Source organism: Haliotis rubra, unplaced genomic scaffold (genome assembly GCF_003918875.1).
Source record: "Haliotis rubra isolate DU_JTF1 unplaced genomic scaffold, ASM391887v1 Scf27, whole genome shotgun sequence".
Classification (NCBI taxonomy): domain Eukaryota; kingdom Metazoa; phylum Mollusca; class Gastropoda; order Lepetellida; family Haliotidae; genus Haliotis; species Haliotis rubra.
In genome coordinates, this window is record NW_025766780.1 from 845,908 (window position 1) to 867,860 (window position 21,953).

Consider the following 21,953-nt stretch of genomic DNA (forward strand, 5'->3'; position numbering starts at 1 on the left):
CTAGGGGACACGGAGGGATTCGATCAGCCTGGTGAGGAAGGTGGCTCATACGTCCTACACTTGAAAGACAACGTGTATAGGCGGGCGGCAATAGCCAATCATCTACCCAAAATCACACTCAGGGGCTTAGGAGACATAGAGGGATTCGACCAGTGTGGCCAGAACGACGACTCATACGTCTTACGCTTTAAAAACGGTGTGTACATACGGCAGTCCCTGGCAGTCTTAAAAGAACCCAAATGGGCGATCAACATGACCCTCGCCGCACCTTATATCTCACTAGATAAATATGGCTTGGTCTCTGAAATTAGGAACAACGGTACCTTGGTCACGTCTTTCATTCCAACTGGAAGGATGATGGTTTCTAACTCCCTATATTGCCCGAGGGACAACCTGTTAGTTTCATACAGTCGGTCCCAGTTAATAGCCACCCACCCGATACCATAGCAGGGGTTAGGGCTATGGCCCCAGAATCCACACTCATCATAGAAGTCGCTTACAAGGGTAAGTTTGATGATTCGGACGGCTTTGACCCACCCCCAAACTTGCAACTTTTACCTGATGTGACAATACGTTGGTTTGACACCGACACACCAGATTTCACATCTTGCCGTATCATTATACGATTGGGGGAACCCCAACTGGGATTACTACCCCCCATATTAAACGACTTTGGTGTTGATATAGACCAGAATTTACCTATTGACCCTTCCCGTATCTCCACATACGAGAATCTAAGTCTTATAAGCCTTAGGTGCGTTGAACTACTATTAACTGAAGCCCAATTAAAAAATATCCCATAAGATATATTATAGGCACACAGAATGGGGCTGTACCCAGTCGTAGAGGAAGTAGCGAAGACCCTGGAAACCGTAGACGGGTTCCGCTTGAGACAGTTATGTGATGTAAAACACCAACTAGAACAAGACCGCAACACTCGGAAAGCACTATATAAGAAGTACCATAGAGCTTTCAATGCCGTGGACGGGACTGATACTGCCCTTATGGCAACCAGCATGGGACTAGGGGCGGCAGGTGTTGGGTTGTTAGCTACCATCGTGGCTGCACCTATAGTGCTAGGTATTGAAATAACAGCTGGGGTGACAGGGGTGTTAGGGTTGGTGGCTTAAGTTTGCATCACGCAGACTGCATCGTAAGGCGTTGAAACACGACGAGATCAGGGTTCTGGCCGAAGCAAAGCTGAACACAGTAAGTGAGCGTATTTCCACGGCACTCACTGACAGTAAGATCTCAGAGGAGGAGTTTCGTTCAATCCTCTCTGAACTCACAAAATATAACAAAATGAAACAAGAGATTCGATCCAAGTCTCGTAAGTCTGCTATCAGTGAGGACGAGAAAAAAAAGTACATAGAACAGGGGATACAAAAAGCCCGGCAAGCCTTTATTACGAACACCAAAGAGATCATAGGCGATTCACATTAAACTGTTTCATCGATGTCAACGTGACATAGTGCCACGTGGAGCTATTATAGAGCAATCCTAGTATAGACCCGTTAAACCGAGATACTTCAGCTAAGTTCCCGGTAGCTCAGTCGGTTAAGTGGTGCGGTCTATTATAGTTTGCGTGTGGGGTTCGTATCCCGCTAGTGTCTCAACTTTTTATAGGTATATTCGCGGTCGGGAAATCAACGGGGGCTCAAAAGTAGTAGATGCAATGGTAGCAAGAGCTAAGGGTCCGACCAAAGCCTTATTTCATAAATAAGGCTTTGCAGAGGCTTTTGTTGGACTTGGTCCAGGACTATCATTGTATATACTACTGCCACTTCTGCCTTGGAATTTTTGTCACTTTCACAGGTTCTTTGTGGTGATCTTTGTGACTTGACACTCTAAACACTGCTTTGTGATAGTCTCCACCATGGAATCCATACTGAGGAACCAATACTTTTCTCTCAACATTGTTCCTAGATGTCCTAGTCTGTGTGCAGCTTTTATCAATGTTTTCTGTAGACTTTTCGGTGCTATTATTCTGTTCAGCCTGAACATTAGTCCTCCTATTTCACTTATCTCTTCTTTCACTGAATAGAATGGAGCAGCTTCAGGATCTGGTTTGTATTTCTCCCAAGCTGTGCAGAAACAATTGAGTCCTTTCGCAGACTTCTGAAAACAGAGCTCCAGATAAGCTTTTGGCCATGTGGGTATGATACCCATACTTTTGAAACTTAGCAGGTATTTCCAATTTCAAGTGGGTATCTATACCCACCATATTTTTAAAATACGGGTATTCATTTCAAACAACATGTTTAAGAGGTGCGACATATTTTTATTCAATAATAGAGATATAGAGGATATTATATTCGTGCCCATGTCATACTATGTTTACGTCATGAGTGCCTAAATGTTGGTATTTCCCGAGCAAGAGCGAGGTATATACCGACATTTAGGCACGAGTGTCGTAAATATAGTATGATATGGGCACGAATATAATATTCTGTTTATTACCGAAGTTGTCAAATTAAGGAAAATACACCCAAATCTACTTTCAAAACATAGGCTGGCTACCCGCCGTCGCCGCATGTAGAGCGCAACCTCACAGAAGAAACGTGACGTCATAACATTGTTCATGACGTCACGTCACCATGACAAAGTGATACTTTGCCCTTGGGCATCGTATGAAAATATTAACCCCGATATTTTCGCCCTTGTAGGTAATAAAAGACAAAATCCTCCAGGTTAAAGATGAATAACTAATAGTGCTAAATAACAGCTAATAACTAATACAGCTATACCCACTTGTGCTGTAAGAAATAATATGTGCCTTAGTCTACATCCGTTTTGGTGTAAAAAAATATATACCAAGATTGCTCTAAGATGATATATATCAGCCATGTTTTCACTCTAACAGTTAGCTCTTTAAATACTTTTTTATTACTAGATTAACATACACACCACTTAAAGTACTGACTTCATGATATTAATCTGCATTGATAGCAAACACTGAAACAAACATAGAATAGAATTGAATAGAATAATACTTTCAGGAATTTGTGTTACATCAGCAGAGCTGCTGACACAACAGAGAGATACAAATCATATTTACATAAATTCATTGATTTAAGTATCTTTACATTTGTTTAAAAGAGATATGGTACTTGGAATAAAGGATGTACTGGCTCTCTTAGTTTTCACAATTGGAACTCTGTAGCGGGCGGCCTGAGGGGAGGAGGTTGTATTCCGAATTTAAGTAGTGAGTTGGGTCAGATATAATTTTTACAGCTTGATTCACGATTTGCCGCTCATATATTGATGATAAACATTCCAATCTTACTCCAGTGATTTTACTTGCAGTGTTAACAATTTTGTCTATTTGAGATGAACTGAGAGAGACCCGTACCAACAATGGAAGGAAAATGTTACATCTGTCATCACTTTCCTTCATTAACTTGAGAAATATTAAAAAAAATTCATTGTTTAGTTCCAATACAACTGAAACAATGTGATAAACTATTTGTTAGTTGAACACTAGCACTTAACTTTGGATACACTATGATCTATCAAACTTCTGCAAATTGAATAAAAAAGTCAATGAACAATAAAATCTTCCATTTCAAAATAAATGAGTATATTACTCAATATTGTAAACAATATAATTTTAGACAACTGTGCTTAATCAATAAAACCATGTTCGTCACACACACCGTTTAGTTTGGGATTAGCAGTACTCTGCATCAGAAAACAAAATCTGCACCAATAACATACTTTGATAACTATGCTTATCACTGTATTTTAAGAATATATATATACTTCGTAAAAGAAATTACCCAATTTGTTAGGGAAATGAACCAGATTTTCAAGTAAATTCACAATGTAGAAATACTGACAACAGTGAAATATATTCCTTTGATTTCTAGGGTACCAAAACTAAGCTATTCATGATATAATAGATAGATTATATGAATCAAAACTATACTTTTAATCTAACATTATAATTTTATATAATTTCAATCTACTATATCATGAATTGCATACTTTTGGAGACATCAGGAGAAGCCAACCAGCGATCAGTCGTAACCAGGGAACATATCTGCCTTAGTTACATCCCTTGCCAAAAGCGTAATTCAGGTTACACTTGGCACTGAAACAACAACTTGTTTAATAGATACAGGGTCATCCATTTGCTGCATTTTGTCTGGTTTTCTAAACAAAGCTTTCAACAACCCTGTATTTTGAAACTCACCCTTTCCACACATTCAAGGGAGGCAAATTGCACAAAGTGTTGGGTTCAGCTGTGTTAGATTTTGTCATTGAAGATCAGGAATTTTCACAAAAATTCCATGTCCTGTACTCATTACTACTTGGTCAGTCCTACTTGGTGAGAACTTCCTCAATGACTACGATGCAGTTTTAGATTATAGCTGCTACTCTCTCATAATAGGCAACAGCACCTCAGATAGGCAATACATCAATTTCATTGCCACTTCAGATCAAGAAATTTGTGGATTAGCAAAAATGTAATTTTCTGAATAAAATTGATATTTTATACTTACTCTGACTCATGCTCTTTTGCTTGTCTTCTTCTTCTTGCGAACATAGTGGAACACTTGTATCTCCCTAATTGAAGCTCCCTTCAATGTAAAATCACTAATTAGTACTCACCAAGAGTTGCTTCCCTTTCCGAAATGCGCGGGAAAAGAGGCGCCACCTCTTCCCACATGCTTCACTCTCTTCTGTTTAACGAGCCCAACACTTGAATTTACAGGGAAATCCAAAGTGTTATGTGGGGAGGATGGGAGGGCTTACCTCATGAGTCAGGTTAAGTATAAAATATCAATTTTATTCAGAAAATTACATATTTTTCCTTATCCTGACTCATGCTCTTTTGCTTGTAGAATCCTACTGAAATGGAGGTGGGAAACAGAATACTTTGGATTTAAATAATTAGTGATTTATATATGTAATAACCCCCTACGGGAACTTCATAATGGCACTGTAATTAAGATAATTCCTGCTGCTATAATACATAAGTTCTACCAGCTGCCATAGATGGGGGTACTACAATATTAAGATAATATGATAATAATAATAATAGTATAAAAGCGACTCCAAAGTGGAGAAGCAACCCAATGTACATGTAACATCAGTACTGGGCTTAAGGCTAATGTAGACTTAAGATATGTATATAATTAGCACAAAACTCCGTAGAGTTATAAGCTAGAAAATACTGGTATGATATATACAGAATAATCTCGTGAGACTATGTCTCATTGTCTAAGAGTTACTGTCAACTGCTGTGCGAGGACCATGGGACCGAAATGGTGAATACCTGAGACGTCCTCGGTGGTGATATCTCTCAGATAGTGGTTAGCAAACACCATGTCAGATTTCCAAAAGCAGCCCTCCATAATGGTATTCAACGAGCAATTTCCGTGTAGAGCGAGTGTCGAAGCCAGTGCTCCGATTTCATTGGGATTAGATGCTCTTGGAGGGTCGAGTCCTGCAGCCTTGTAGGCACGAAGTATGACAGTTCTGATCCATATCGATATCGTGGTACGAGAGACTTCGGTCTGAGTCGCTGTCGATAGAGGGATGAATAACCGCTTGAGTTGTCGTCGCCTCGTTTTGGATCGTTGTAGATAGATTTTGAGTGCTCTCACTGGGCATAATGATAGGTCAAGCGTATCATGAGGTCCGATAATTGAGGAAAGTGCAGGGACATTGAATAATCTGTCTGGTTGACCTGACAATTGGTTCTTGGCGATAAAGTCCCATCGCAGTCCCATATGCACTATGTTTTGATTGTCATCGAAATGTGTTCTCTCATAATCTAGAGCGTGAATTTCTGACATCCTGGCTGCCGTTGCTAGGGATAACAGGAACAATGTTTTCTGTGTCAGAAATTCAAACGATGTTGATTCAAGTGGTTCATAGGCGTCACTTGTGAGGTGTTGGAGCACTAAATTTTGATCCCATGCTGGAGCGCGAAATCTCTGTTTCTGATCCTCCAATCGGAATGAACGTAGCAAGGCCAGTAACTCTGGCGTCTTAGTTAACTTGACACCCGTTCTCATTGTTATCACTGAACCTAGAGCTGTGAGATAAGTTGACAATGTCGAGCCTTTTAGACGTTTAGTTTGTCGTAGGTAACAAAGGTAGTCAGCCACTTGTGGATGTGTAGCATTTCTAGCTGTAAATCCCTTTTTAACAGCTTATGTCTCAAAACTGTGCCACTTGTCGTCATACAAGTTGCGCGTAGAATTGCGTAAAGCAAGCGTGACTGCTTTCGCCGCTCTGGCTGAATAACCTCTCTTGTTTAGACACACTTTAATACAGTCCATACGTGAAGTTGGAATGCTTCTGGGTTTCCGTGCGCTTGTTTGGTGTGAGGATGTACTAGTAGATTCGAGCGCTTTGGTAGTTGTAGTATTGGTTGTCCGATTTCTTGAATTAGAATGGGAAACCACGTTCTCGCTGGCCAGTAGGGCGCGACCAAAATCAGTTGGAGGCTCTGAGTTTGTCTGATTTTCTGTAACACCTTTGGAATTAAGCTGGCGCGGAAAGCGTCTGCACGCGTTGAGGCCTTCCCAGGATATGCTTAGTGCGTCCGTTGCCCACGCTTGTGGATGCGGGACTGGTGATACGAATGTTGTTAGCTGATTGTTGAAGCGAGTGGCGAATAGGTCTACTAGCGGAGCTTCTATTTCCTTGATAATCTGTGCAAAGATTTCTGTATGGAGCATCCATTCTGTCGGTGACGGTAGATGTGGCCGAGAGAGTGCCTCTGCTAGTACATTCTTGGCTCCAGGAATGTGACATGCTCTGACATGTATGTTGAGATCGTCGATTAGATCGAACAGTTGAAAGCATAGAGTCAATAGGTTCAATGATCTCGTTGAGCCTTGTTTGTTTATATAAAACGCCACTGTTGAGTTGTCGGTGTGAATCATTAGATGCGCATTCTGTAGAATGGTGCTCCAATGTAGTAGGGCGTTGATTACTGCTTTCATTTCTAGTATGTTTATGTGCAGCTTGCTCTCTTGCTGGTTCCAAAACCCTGATGCTGTCCGGTTGGCGAGATGAGCTCCCCAACCTTGGAACGACGCGTCTACATAGAGATGGGTTTTGAATTCCGGCTCTGTTAAATAGATGCCTTCGCAGACATTCGACCTCCTGGTCCACCATAGTAGATGAGGTCTGATGTGCTTCGGTAGACTGAATGGTTGTAGGTCGTCGAGATGAGTGTTGATGAGGACCTGTAACGGACGTAACTGTAGTCTGCCTCTGACTGTCATGTCTTGGGCTGACGTGAGGAGACCCAACAGACTCTGCCATTGTCGTAGTGGTAGCGGAGAGAGTAAGGCTTGTGGGATGGTCTGTTGGATCTTGAGCCATCGGTCCTCTGGTACGACGATACGGTTCTGTGTCGTGAGAAATCGAATGCCTAGAAATTGCAGATCTTGCGTAGGTTCTAGGTCCGACTTGAGTAGATTTACTAACCATCCTAGCTGCGTTAGTAGCTTGATGATGAAGTTTAACTGTAGTTTGAGACGCTGTGGATCTTGATCTACTTGAATCCCGTCGTCGAGGTAGAACGCACTGCGTAGCCCTAGACGATGTAGGTAAGTGACGATAGGTTTCGTTACTCTTGTGAACAACCAGGGGGCCGATGATATTCCAAATGGCAGTACTCTCCATTGATAAAGCAGCCCGTCTAGTGTAAACCGTAGGTATTTCCTGGATTCGGGATGTATCGGGATATGTAGATAAGCATTCTGCAGATCTATACTGGCCATGTAGTACATGGGACGAACTAGGTGCAGTAGTTGAGGTAGATGTATCATGCGAAACGTTGGCGGTTTGTGTAGATAATCTCTGTTGAACGTGCTCATGTTGTAGATGAGTCGGAACTTCTCCTTGGAGTTTTTCTTGGGCACTAGGAAAACTGGAGAGTAGAAGCCTGGTTCGATGTTTACTTGATCCAGTACTTCTATGGCCTGCTTGGTTAGGAGAGATGAAACAGCTTCTCGTAACTTTGGTAGTTGTTGAGCCTGGAAGTCGAACTTGTGAGGGTTGACTGTAAGCCGAGGCGTGGCCTGTAGTTGGATTCGATATCCGTATTGTAGGATGTTGGAGACATATGGATCCTGTAGAATTCCCCAGTTCTCCCAGTGCAGTTGAAGGCGTCCACCCACTTGTGATGGTTGTACTGGAACGGCTGGGGATGGAAGACTCCAGTCGTTCCGAACCCGTCTTTCATCGTTTATAGTTGCGGGAGCCTCTGGGTGCCCTGCCTCTTCCAGATCCTCCCCTGTAGTTGCCGTATGGGCGACGAAAAGAATCTTTTCCTCCTCTTGAACTGCCATCTTCCTGTCCCGTGCTTTCTGTAAGCCAGTAAACTTTGATCTTCCTGAATATCTCTGTGATGTCTGCCTGATGACGGTAGCTAGCGTGTCCATCGACTTTATCATAAGGACTTCCCTTGAGACCTTGGTGACTTCTTTAGAGACTTTATCTATTCCTCCAGCGAAGATTGACGGCGTAGACCACGGGGCTGTGTAGAGTGAAGATGTGAACTGTTCACCCCAACTGCAGGAAGCGAGGAGACCATGACGACGAGTCAGAGTTAGCGCTCCGGAGACTGATGTAAGATGATCCGTTAAAAACTGCTGGTCCTTCTTCTGCATAAAGAGGGCCGAGTATATCATTCTGTCGTCTTCTGATGTAGAATCTCGAAATCTGGTGATGAGAGTTTCATTAATCGTTCTTGATCTGTTAAGGCCGAAGAACATTCTTCTTGTCATGGTTTTGATCTGAACCAGCTTGCGGTCGTCTGTCTTGTACGTCTTAGTCTTGGCATCGTTGATGACTTTGAAGTTATCGTCGATTTCTTGTGCCTTGAAAAATGGGTCCATATTATGGGCTGAGAACTTTTTGGGGCTGAACTGTGGTAAGTGCGGCGCCTGGGCTTTAGTGGCTTTATGGAAGGCTGTGTCCAGATTCTGTGGGACCGCTGCTATCGGGTCGATCGGAGGTAGGGTGATCGTGTCTGCGTCGTCCTCCCTCATGAGATAGGTGTGGGCCGGGTTACCGTTCTTGGAAGGTGAAGATAGGTCCAGGTTGTTAACCATCCAGTAGCGTATTTCTGCGTCGGAGAATATGATGCCTCCATCATCTTCTGTAACGGGATCGCTGATAAGAGGTTGATGCTCTTCCGATGGTTACTGAGGTGGAGTCCTGCATACTTGTACAGCTCTGCAGGATGACGTCAACGGAGACCTGTCTGGGGACTTCCGTGAAGACTTGTGAGGCGAACGATGAGGTGACCTGTGAGGAGATCGACGAGGAGATCGACGTGGAGAACGGCCTGACGAGCTGCGTCTGTATGGTGACCTTCGCGGAGATCTATGTGGTGAACGATGATAGCTTCGCGAAGCTCTTGGGGAATCCCTCGATGACCTTCTAGACGAAGATGACTTGGAGCCTGTAACTGGTGCCCTTCGCAAAGCTTCATCTGAGTCCGGTCCTTGGGAGTGACGACTTGACCTTCGCGAAGGCCTTAGCGAAGGCTAGGGTTCCGAGTCAGAGTCCGGGGATGAGAGGATCTTCCTTCGCGAACCTCTTCGTGAGCGTTGATCATCGGAGTCCGAGGTAGGTGACAATCTAGGTGTCCTTCGCGAAGGCCTTCGCGAACGCAGAACATCTGGGTCCTTCGCAGAGGTGGGCTGTGACGTCCTTCGCGCAGGTGGGTTCCTCAGCGATGACTTGGTAGCAGCCGCTACGTTGACAGGGGGTCCCTCTGGGGTGACGTCTACGTTGGAGCTGGTTGTCTCTCCAGTCCGTAGCAGTCTTCCATCATCTTCATAATCTGAAGAACCAGGCCGTCTGGGACGGTCTGCGAAGATGTAGTTGCTGCCCTATCTGCGTTGGTAGCGACGGGACCCTCAGGAAGATCGTCAGACATCAGCGTTGGTACATCAGGCTGCGTGTATCTGCGCTGACGTCACTGTTGCCGACACCGGTCGTTTCTTGTGATGCACATCAGGTATGATGATTGGCTGATCATCATACAGGCCCAGTTCTGCAGCGGGAACCATCTCAGCTGAGAAAGTCCTTGCAGACTTCGTCGATTTCCCCTTGGAGGTAGACGCTGCCCTGGGGGTGTGGAGTCTGCGTTGAGTTGAAGTAGAAGCCCTCTTAGTCTTCGGCTGCGACGACAGGATGTCTGGGGATGCAGGACGCTTCTTGGAGACGGCGGACTGCGTCCCACGCCTCTCCTCCGAGGGTAACTCTAGCGGAACACCAGACGGGAGGGGGGGTCGTCCGACAGCAGTTGACTAGTGAGGGGTTCAGATGTATCAGCCATGGCTAGACTCTGCTTACGTGACCTATCAACTGCGCGTCTCAAAACGCAAAGTAAATATTTGTTAAAAGCAGAATTAGACAAATTATTACAGTAACTGCAACGTGAAGAAAATGAACATGGTGCAGTACAGCTAGGGCATATTAAATGCGGATCAGCAGCAGAAAAACGTAACCTGCAAACAGTACAGATTTTCATCAACGTAAACTACTGAACAATCACGGCATCCCGTGAATAAACAGCAGAAATATGAATAAATATCAATGCATAATGTTGAAGGATACTAACTAAACCTCTATAGATGACTAAAAGAGAAAACTAAATAAGAATAATCAAAGGATATAGTGTGTAGGGAGACACAGGCGCTCTCACATCCTGCTCACTGGGCGAAGAAGGAGAGAGTGAAGCATGTGGGAAGAGGTGGCGCCTCCTTTCCCGCGCATTTCGGAAAGGGAAGCAACTCTTGGTGAGTACTAATTAGTGATTTTACATTGAAGGGAGCTTCAATTAGGGAGATACAAGTGTTCCACTATGTTCGCAAGAAGAAGAAGACAAGCAAAAGAGCATGAGTCAGGATAAGGAAAAATACAATAGATCAAATTTATATCCCTCCTCAGAGTGACATTCACTTCAAGGTAAGGCTGCCTGAGGCAAAAGTTGATTCCCTCATTCTCATTGAACCAATTGCCTCCCTCACTGCTCATTCTGAAGTAGCAGGCAGTAGGACCCTCTCGAAAGCCCATAAAAAAACTGCTACATTTAGGCTTATGAATCCTTCCAAAAGAGGAAAAGGCTTTAGACAAGGGTACAGTTGTAGGCAAATTTAGTTACACCAACAGCCACTCTATCTTTGAAATTGAGTGTTAACACAGACAATAAGAAGACCGACAATGAGTCTAGGGTTATGTCAAAATTGCTCAAGATTTAGGATTCGACTTTACCAAGACACAACTGATGCCTGACCAACAACAGAGACTTCTCAGATTTTTAGGACAAAATAGAGACATGTTTTCAACAAGCCTTGCAGACATAGGTAAGACTGACATGCACAAGCATGTCACTGACATGGGCAAGCATCCCCATGTTAAATGTAGGCCTTATCGTCAATTTCCTAATCTCCTAAATGTCACTGAAGGACTTGTAGAAGATTTTCTCAAGTATGACTTAATTGAGGAGTTCACTTAAATGTATTCAGCCCCCATCATTTTAGTCAAGAAACGTGATGGTTCATATAATTTGTTTGTGACTACAGAAAATTAAGTTCTCTCACATTACCAATGTCATGGCCACCCCGTTTTTGACGATGTAGTTGATCACATTGCCAATGGCCAAGCTACAATTTTAGATCTGGCCAATGGCTTTTTCCTAGTGCCATTACACAAACACTCAAAGCATAAAACTGCTTTTGACACCCATCAAGGCCTTGATCAATTCAAACGTTTGCCCCAGTGTTTGTCAAATTCTCCACTTTGTATTCAGCAACTCATGAGCAAAGAGGTAAGAATATTGCTTTTTAAAGTTGTGCTGATTTACACAGATGATCTGAAAGTCTACAGCAAAAAAATTGAAGAGCATCTCCAACATTTGGAGCAATGTCTTCTACTATCTCAAACAAGCAAAATTAACACTGAAGCCATCAAAATGCAATTTTGCAACAGACAAGGTTTCATTTCTGGGTCATGTGTCCAAGTCAATGACATGGTCGAAGCAATTAAAACCTTCCCAGTACCCAAATCATAAAAACAGGTTCGTTCATTTTTACAACTCACAAACAAGATTATGCTAAAATATCGCTGCCATTGAATGCATTGTTAAAAAAGCATTCAGAGGCAGAAACTGGAAAGAAACCAAAGTCACTTCAGTGTGATCCGGCTTCAACACACTCAAACACCCACCTGTTCTGACTTATCCAGAATTTGACTTTTTCATTCAAAAAGACGAGAAGAATAATGAACATTCTATAGCTTTTGGTGGAAGAGCTCTTCATGGCAGTGAGAAGAACTGGAGCATAACAGAAAAAGAGGGTTTAGCTTTAGCTGAAGCCATTAGATCATTTCGTCCTCCATACGTTGCAAATTCCAAATTTACAGTCTACACTGACCACATAGTATTGAAAAGGCTCAAATCCATCAAGGACGCCACAGGTATAGTCCGTTTGATTTCATTTTAGACCGATGATTTGCTCACTAACACAAAATCTAATAAATGCAACAAAACCAAATATTACAAAGTTCCATGAAATCAACAGACCAACTCTGATGATTTGTATCATAATTTTGAACACCCGAATAAAAAAGTTGTTAAACAAACGATCATTATTTTGTTGTCACTCGTTGCTATTTCTTATGAGGAGAGACCACCTGCCGGTAGAACAGTCAGGTGTGCGAGTTGCACGCGTGAAATTGAAATTTCATTACACACGCTTGTTGATTACCTGGCTGTCCTACCAGCAAGTGGTCCCCCCTCGTAAGAAATACTTCTGTCAAAGAAGTTTCCTTCAAGTGATCCAGTATTATGTACTATTTAACCCCCGCCACGAAGTGGAAGAGATAAGATATAACCTTATTATCACGGAGGACATTCTTTTGTATCCAAACATCTTGAAAATGAATATATACAAAGTTCACAAAAATATACACAATAATTACATGCACAAATGAATGATGAAGATTCCATACAATTAACCACATAGGTAAAGAGGCTGAGTTAGTAGTTATAGCATGCATGATGACTATTCAAAAACATTTGTTGCATTAATAACACGAATACTGGATGGTAAGAAGGACTGTTGAGCTCTGTTTGTTTTAAGCAAAGGTAATAGAAAGCGGTATACATGGAAGTAGTTCAAACTGGTGAGATCAAATATGTGAACTATCAATTCTAATTTTAGTTGCCTTTTTGACAATCTGGCGCTCATAAATAAAGGGAATATACTCGAAAGACACTCCAGTAATTTTGCAAGCAGTATTAACAATTTTGAAAATAAAAAATATCTTGGACATCAATTTTGAAAAGTTTGTTTTTGTTGCATGCAGACACAGGGGTAGAAATAACTTTAAAATTGCTAGTGTATTCTGGTAGAGTGGCACATGTAAAATCACTTGCCCTGATAATTTTTCCACTAGACCGGCAGTTTTCTTGTTGATTTTTTAAATAAACAACATAATTAACATTGGAAAGTCACCTGGACACCGGTACAGTGTGACATACAAATTTGCTTGCCCGACAGAAAAAAACACACTGGACTCGGACGTCGGGCAATGGGTTATTTCCACCCCTGAGACAGACCTGAATACCAACATAAAAAATTGTAGGTCACCACATTTTGAATAAAGGTTTGAGAAAATTATGGTTTTGTCAATAGAAATGTTTCTTAAGCAGCGAAGGAAATAAAGTTGCTGTTGGCCTTTTTGTAAATGTGTTTTGAAAACGAAAGTTTGGAATCTAAAATAACACCGAGAGGGATAGAGGAATGAGTACTGTCCGTCCCTCCGTCAGCGTTCACACTTCATTTCCTGACCATAACTTGAAACTGGTTGAAGATATCTCAATAAAGTTATTTTCAAGTGTAAGTAGTTCATGCTGGTTTTATCTGAAAAATAATTGAACCAAATATATGTCGTGTCTAAATGTGTACTGCAGTACATGAAATGTGTTTGTAAATATTTCAGCAGTTGTCACGCATACTGTATATTACCGTCTATAAGCCCACCCCACTTGACCCTTAAATCAGTGTCAAAATGGTATGTTTCGTACATAAGCCGATCTCCCCGTGATGGGGGTCCTAATCCTGGCAAACACAGACCACAGACAACTGGCAGTTACTAATAATTATAACTTTGGTCCACATTATTCAAAGAATTCACAATCATGTTGCGTCTACTCACGCATCGAAATGAAGTGTAGTTGACAGAAAATGGATAATAATAATTTATAGAGCAAAAACTGTAATCAAAATTACACAATGCTAGGATATATTTCCTTGGGTTTAATAATAGTGTTCTGTGTTTTACTGATGACTGCGTCAGAATTCATCCCTTTATATTATTGTGCATGTTTGAACTTGATCGCTGGGAAACGTGTGCACTGCTGATTGCGATGTCCGGCTCAAATACACACAGTAATCTTAATCCCTGCAAATAATACAATGCCCAGCAAAACAACTTAGAACTTAAAAGGTAAATAATCTTGTCTAGTGATGTTTAATTGCAAATTTGACGTCTTTACTGACAAAGTTGTCTTCTGTTGTTTGTTCACTGAAGTGATACAATGTTGTTTTCTTACCCCTGGAAAAACTGACTGACTGACTGAGTTTAGTTTTACGCCGCTTTTAGCAATATTCCAGCAATATCACGGCGGGGGACACCAGAAATGGGCTTAACACATTGTGCCCATGTGGGGAATCGAACCCGTTTCTTCGGCGTGACGAGTGACCCCTGGAAAAAGTTTGTCGAAAGCGTAACTCCCCTTCTACGGACTGCTTTTTTTTATCCTCAAAATTCGGCTCATAGACTGTGTAGTCTATTGGTGATAATAAGTTGTACAACTAGTATTATCTGGGTGACCGGAAGTGGCGTGGCGTGGCCTGTATGGGGTAGTAACGAATAAAGTATGGGACTGTCAAGACGTGTCTCTTGTCTGTGCATGTGAGGAACTCTGCCCTGGCAAACACTACAGACGGTAATATACGGTATGTATATATGGAATTACATGTATATGGAGTTTATTCATTATGAAGATTCTGATTACAGTATAATAATTGTATACATTAATGAGTATGACGGAGATAATATTCAATGTTGACAAGATGAAAACTCAATGATATAAAAAGTTCTTAAAATGTTTTAATCATTTTCATTGGTTTATTACTATGTCGAATAAAGGACATGTATTCAGCAGTTCAGCTCTCAGAAAGTGCCTGAATAGGTATGGTGAAAACCTCTGATTCCAGTTGTCTCTCTAACAACTTAATCTCAAGTTTAAGTTTGACTGTCTCCTCCCTGACCCTCTCAATTTCTGCTTGTGCCCTCTCGGTCTCCACTTTAGCTGTCTCAATCTCCAGGATCAGCCTGTAAAGAACATCACTGTCACTTTCCTCTTTACTGCTTGCACCGGACGATCGCGAGACGCACAACTGTCCGTAAATTAAATGAAATATGACTTGAAGTAAATACATTTTGCCATATTAATAGTAAAAACCGATAGAACAATAATGCGTGGATTGAACTCGGATCCTCTACAGGCGACATCCTTATGCAATGGACTAATTACTTCCCCTTGCGTCCCCGAGGTCTGCATAATCGATAAATATTATTGATATCTATACAAGTAGATTTACATACCACAGAGTCGTTGACGGATCACATGATACTGTAGGCCTAGGGGTGCTGAGTGGTGCCGGAGATCTACAGTGGACACCAGTAGCTGATGTTGATGGAACTGGGGACCCGGTCAACGTCTGAGAGAGGTCAAGTGCAGTGTCAGGTTGACCGGACTCAATACCCTCCTCTATCCCGACAAGCGAGGACGAGTCAGACGAGATTATGTCCAACACCCACAAGGTGTATGTTGACTCCTTAGGTTGGGATCCCACCCCAGTAGCCGAGTTCTTCATGGCACTGACGTTCCTCTTGGCCCTTCTGAGCAAGTCTTTCCGCTTCTTCTTTTTGTCTTCAACGTCCCAGCTGACCGGGAGTTGATCACGGCCGCGATCTTTCTCCATTCTTCTTGTTTTTGTCTATTCGTCACCGAGTTTGTGAGCCTTGACTGCAGCATATTCTTCCTATTATTGTACATATCTAACAGACAAATTAATTCACCTTCAGTGAAGTTAGGTTTCCGTTGCTTACGTGAATCGGCCATCATGGATCAATCAAAGAATGCCACGATGTTCTTTGGCGCGATTTCCCATGATTTCAAAAGTTCGAAATCTAGTTATAGCACGCTTACGCCCAGACGTAGGGTCGTTACGTCAGGCTTAACTACACTGTGACTAAGCACTTATTATAATTTTCCTCCAAAATTAAATTTAGCTGTTCTCATGCCTGAATACATGACTTTATTTCCATTTGTTTATTTTTTCATTATAGGTTATTATAAAACCTGGCTATTGGTCCAATGAAACTGAGAGCTCTTTATGAGAGCTCATATGTATTTTAATATTGTAAAAGTAAGAGTATGGTGATTTTAATGACTTTAGATGAACATCAGTTAGTTTTCACAAAAATATACAATCAGTTAGCATTGTGCGAAATTTACACTGGTCCTTTTGTCCCTGGCTAGTAAAAACTCATCAGGACCACTAAATGACAGTGGTCCTAGTGGCCAGTGAATTCTGTGTTGATAGTTACATAAATCTATGAATGTTATTTTGGACCAGTGAAGTACAGACAGGACTACTAGTTATTGTCCACTCACTGGTCCTGTGGTCTAGTGGGAAATTTTGAAATGTTTCTCTCCCTGCTAAGCCAAACTAATCTAGCTAGATAACTTACGTGAGATCTAATGCTTTAAGTGTTGTATTCACTTGAAGGGCCTGTTGAAGTGATTCTGCTCCAGGGGATCCAAAGCCATTCCATGAAAGGTCAAGAACTTCCAAGGTTGCATTTGTCTAGATCAGAAGAGCAAACAGCTTTCATACTGTTTTGTAAGTTTGTTATTCATTGTTGAAAAGTGTCTAGTTACATTATTTAGACTCGGAGTTGAGCCTGGTCTGGAAGCTGCTTAGGGCAGCCGGAATATTCCAGTGTAGCCTCTCCTAGCATGTTACAGAATGTTGTTGCATTAATATTTATTTTACATTTTCAGTTTATTTGTATGCCATTGTAATTTGTTTGCAGTGACTTGTATTAATTTGTAAACTTTATCTATTTGGGATTAAAATGCGAAACACAAACAGTGAGCAATGACTGGTATACAGATTCTTACATATATATATTCATCTTACATCACACATAAATGTCGTTTTCTGATTGGCTGAACCAATCAATGTACCCCGCATTTTCTATGTTACCCAGGACCCATGGGTTATATATGTATATACACACATACACAAATACATACACACACACTGGTCACAAGGGGTACAATGGTCAATATACAATCTACGTTTCTTTATGTTTTCCTGAGCCCGAAGGTACATAGAGGGTACATCAATCCAAGGGGCCCCGAGGGACCAGTGAATAACATATTTATCTTACCAAATACCTCAATGTTAATTTTGAACTGTTTGAAGCACAGGTATTGGATCATAATAAGGAATACAGAAGTTAGGTAACAGTCCAAACACTACTAACACAAAGTACCAAACAAATTCCCACAGTTCAGCATTTCCAGCAGGGTAACATAGAAAATGTTACTCGCTTGTATTGGCTCAGCCAATCAGAAAATGACATTTGTGTGTGCGGCAAGATAAATATATACATCTTCTGTAAAACAAAAGAAAATTCATGAAATATTTTTGTAAATGCCTCACCTTCAAAGCCTTTGCAATGGCTACTGCACCCTTGTTTCTAATGGCATTCCAGCTGAGATCCACATCAGTCAGACTATCATTGGCATTCTGTAACAAGAAGAACATTATAGTATATGTCTCTTTGTGGTGAACAGGTGACAAAGGAATGTGGGTGGTGTCCCACCACAGTTTTATTCATTGTGTAACAGTGTTCCAAGTGTATTTGTGGCTATATTTAGACTTGTGCTACATTTAGACTGAGATCTGGGTTGTTCCACTATATTCTGATCCATGGAGTTGGAAATCTTCTGGAGTCTTTTTCTCAGATAGTATGGAGACTCTTGCTTCTCATCTCACATTACACCTCAAGTTCAGCAATTGTGTGGAGATCATTCCTTACAAGGATAATCAGCCTTTGTTGCAGTCAGGTGAATATTACCATTAAGATATAATCACTGCTATTTGTATTATGCTGCCTTAGAATTTGTACTGCGACTATAATACCTAAGTAGTGATTTGCAATTTGGTCGTTGTTTGCATTCAGCAATAATCCTGTGGTCTGTAAATAATTAAGTTTCGACCAGAAAATCCAGTGATCAACAGTAAGAGCATTTATCTATGCACTTAAGATATGATGACTGGTGTCTACCACCCGATTGAGTTAGGACAAGAGTTACCTCCCTTTGACGACAACTTCACTTTTTCATACCCCCCTACAGTAGAATAGAGTTAGCTCCCTTAGAATGATGCTACAATCGCCAAGGCTTAGGGTACAAGACGTGCATACTTGCACTGCACTGCAAATGACAAAAAAAAAAAAAATTGCATAGTTTTTTCCTAATCTACAAAGATGGCAGAAGGGGGAAGTGAAGCCAACATGCAAAGGTGCCGGTGCAAAGATGCCAGAAATTTTAGGTGCATTGAGGGGTTCCCCAGGTCAGTTTGAAAACATCGGTCAATATCTCATTCTCACTCAACATGCACATTTACTCTGTTGTGTTGTCACATGATTATAAGTGCAAATATATTGAATTTCTTCACAAAAATTAGTTTGGAAATAAAGGTACACTGGGTATTCTGTGTTAATTTACCATTACCATTTCCATAATACATAAAAAATTTATTCTTACGATATGTATAACATCCCATTGTAGTTATAAGTTCCATCTCGCCAGTGACTGTGTATATTTGTTGCATAAAAAATAACACTAGTGATAGTGCATGTTATCTTTTCATGCATCATGTGGAAGATATCATGCCGAATTTTACTGAGGTAGTCATTTAACCTAATATTTGAGGGTATTATAATCACATTTTCATGAAATTCCATTGTTGCCAATTCTTTTGTATTTTACGTTATGCTTAAAAAGAAAGAAAACAACATCAAAAGAGAAAAAAAAATACATCCAGTAACTTTAAAAAAGTAATCGCTCATGCTTTGTTGAAGACACTGAATATCAAATCCATTTGTTGTAATAACTTGTTAAACTATAAATATGTTGGGAAGATACAATGCATATACAGTATAGATAAGGGTGTATTTTAATTTACGACATTATAAGACCTTATACATAACCTGAGCACATCTATATGATTATCTGGTAAGGAGTACGGAACCTTTTTCCTTTTCCCGTCTCCTATATTCACAATATGGTGGCGTGTGGTCCTGTGCACAGAGCTCAGGTCACAAATCAGTTGAAGTTAAACAATGTCGAGCTCGGACAGTCCTTGGATGGGTGCCCGTGTTTGGCAGCTTGAATCCTGAGAGTTTCTAGGACTTCAGTCCTGCCCCACAACGAAGCACATGTGATACATGTGGTCTCACCTTAGGCAAGTGAGTTTGTTCAGAATTGCCTCTGTTCACCCAGCAGAAACTGGGTACCTGGTTGGATAAAGTCATGTGACTATAACCTTCTAGCGCCTAACAGGCAGCTTGGGTTATCCGGGGTAATAACCATCAGATTCTGATTTAGCAATCACTTGTGCACTATAGAAGATGACTTATTATTATTATTAATATATCATTTGTTTAACTGGCGTGGCTCATAATAATGACTGATGTATTTTACGTTATCTATTCTATGTTACGGTATTTTACGTTACAGTTCCATATATGGCTATTTAACCATTTTCATGCCAATGTTCCCATATGGGAATATGTCATAAAAGGCTTTGTAACTATTTTATGCGTGAAGATAAATTAATAATTTCTTAACCATATTGACCTTAAAGAACAAATAAAATTTTGTTTTTTGTGCTCTTTTAACCATTACATAACGTGTGGTTAGTTTTAAGCAGAGCACAAAGTTTCTTAAAAAACTTGTGGTTAATTAATACCAAGCGATTAAAAGTTGCCAAAAAGTCGCCTGTTTCACTCTCGCTTGCAAACGAAACAACAGAGAGGTTACGTAACTCTGTTGCCAAAGCACTGCAGCAAACCGGAAGTGACATCATATGAGGAAAGATTTTCAGTTATTTGTATATAAAGTGTGTAACAAGCTCGTCATTTTGCTGATTTATTGACGTCAACGAAGTCATGCCGAATCGTTGCATTGCCGTCAATTGCTCCTTGGGGTCGGGTTATGGTGTCACCATGCACTGATTTCCACCGGACCCCGTAGTTCGTGCTAAATGGGTTATGTTTGTGAGTGAGAAGCGAGTGTTGTGGAAGCCTGGAACGATATCTTACTTGTGTTCAGATCGCTTCACGGAAGTTAAAGAATCAAAACTACTTACTAGTTGTAGTAAAATATGTATATGATTGATGACCCAAAAGATTTTCCATGACGCAACTTGTAAAATAACGATTTCTTCCTCGGAAGCGAGGTTGTGGTCGAAGTGACAATAATATTGTAAGTAGTATTATATTGACACCCACCGCGCTTCCATGACAGAAATTGTTATGTTATAAGCTATGTCATGCAAAATCCTATTGGCCATCAATCAAATACATATTTTACTACCAGTAGAAAGTAGTTTTGATTTTGTAACTCGGTGAAAACAAACCTAGATAGCATTTATTCTCAGACTGGTGGATGTTTGTGACAGGGCGCCGCCATTTTTAAAAATCGTGAAGTCACGGCTAAAGTCTGTTAGAATTAATGAGAATATGGTTTGTGTTCATCAAGTTAGAAAATCAAAACTACTTTCTACTCGTAGCTAAATATGTATTTGAATCATGACCAAAAGGATTTTGCATGACACAACTTGTAACATAACGATTTCTTCCACGGAAGCGAGGTGGGGGTCGAAGTGACAATACTGCTCGATATATTTCTTGCTACATTCACGTGGTTAACGTCCACTCACCAGTATGTAGATACTAGTCAATGTACGTCTTTATATTTGGTCTTATTATCCTACTTGTATGCATTTTGAAACTTAATAAAAAGCAGGCCATCTGCTGATACTTATAGTGAATTTATAACAGGACTGTAACTAGACATTTTATAGTTTGCCAATGTGAATCATAATTTGCACACACGCACTAGTGTATGTTGTCGGTCTCATTCCTCTTTACGGCGAATAAGGAACAATTACATTTATTGTTAGTAATTGTTAGTAAACTTACCTCTGGATTATGGTTGCCTAATTCTGTGGTTTCCACAGACACATACAGAATGAAGTGAAAATTTTAACACTTAGTCAAAGCTATCCCTAGTGGTATGCTCTTCCAACTGACAGAGTTACCTCCCCCTGACCTAGACGTCACTGTATAGTAGGTTGAAAATCCTCACAAATTTTATGAAAAAAAACAGTTAAAAAACACTTATCTTCTAAAGGAAAGGTGGGGAGGAAGGGCGGGACATATACCCCATAATCCAGAGGTAAGTTTACTAACAATTACTAACAATAAATGTAATTGTTCCTAATTAAGGCGTAAACATTCCCTCTGGATTATGGCAGTGATAAATCTACAAATTCAACTGCCTGAGTCCCGGGACTCACTGAGCGGAATAACTATGAGTCCTCAGAACTTTTATGAGTCCCTAACAAAAATTAATACCACAAATATTATTCAAACTCGTTTGTTGTTACTATAGGTTGCACAGGTGAGTCTGTCCGGTCTGGGATATTTCCCAGAACAGAGCTGGTAGTACCTAAATCGCAACAAATGGAGACTCTTCCATTTTAACTTGTAGTTCATACCCTATCACAGCAGACACAGATGTTAACAGATCACTG

At 40.9% G+C, this 21,953-nt stretch overlaps 1 protein-coding gene across 1 annotated transcript in view; it reads right to left on the reverse strand.

Annotated features, from left to right (window-relative positions):
• LOC124280553 (leucine-rich repeat-containing protein 74A-like) overlaps positions 1-21,953 on the reverse strand; it is a 520,775-nt gene that overhangs the window by 342,653 nt on the left and 156,169 nt on the right. The window contains 2 exon segments of the mRNA XM_046716499.1: positions 16,810-16,925; positions 17,790-17,876. Of these exon segments, the coding sequence (XP_046572455.1) occupies positions 16,810-16,925; positions 17,790-17,876 (203 nt within the window).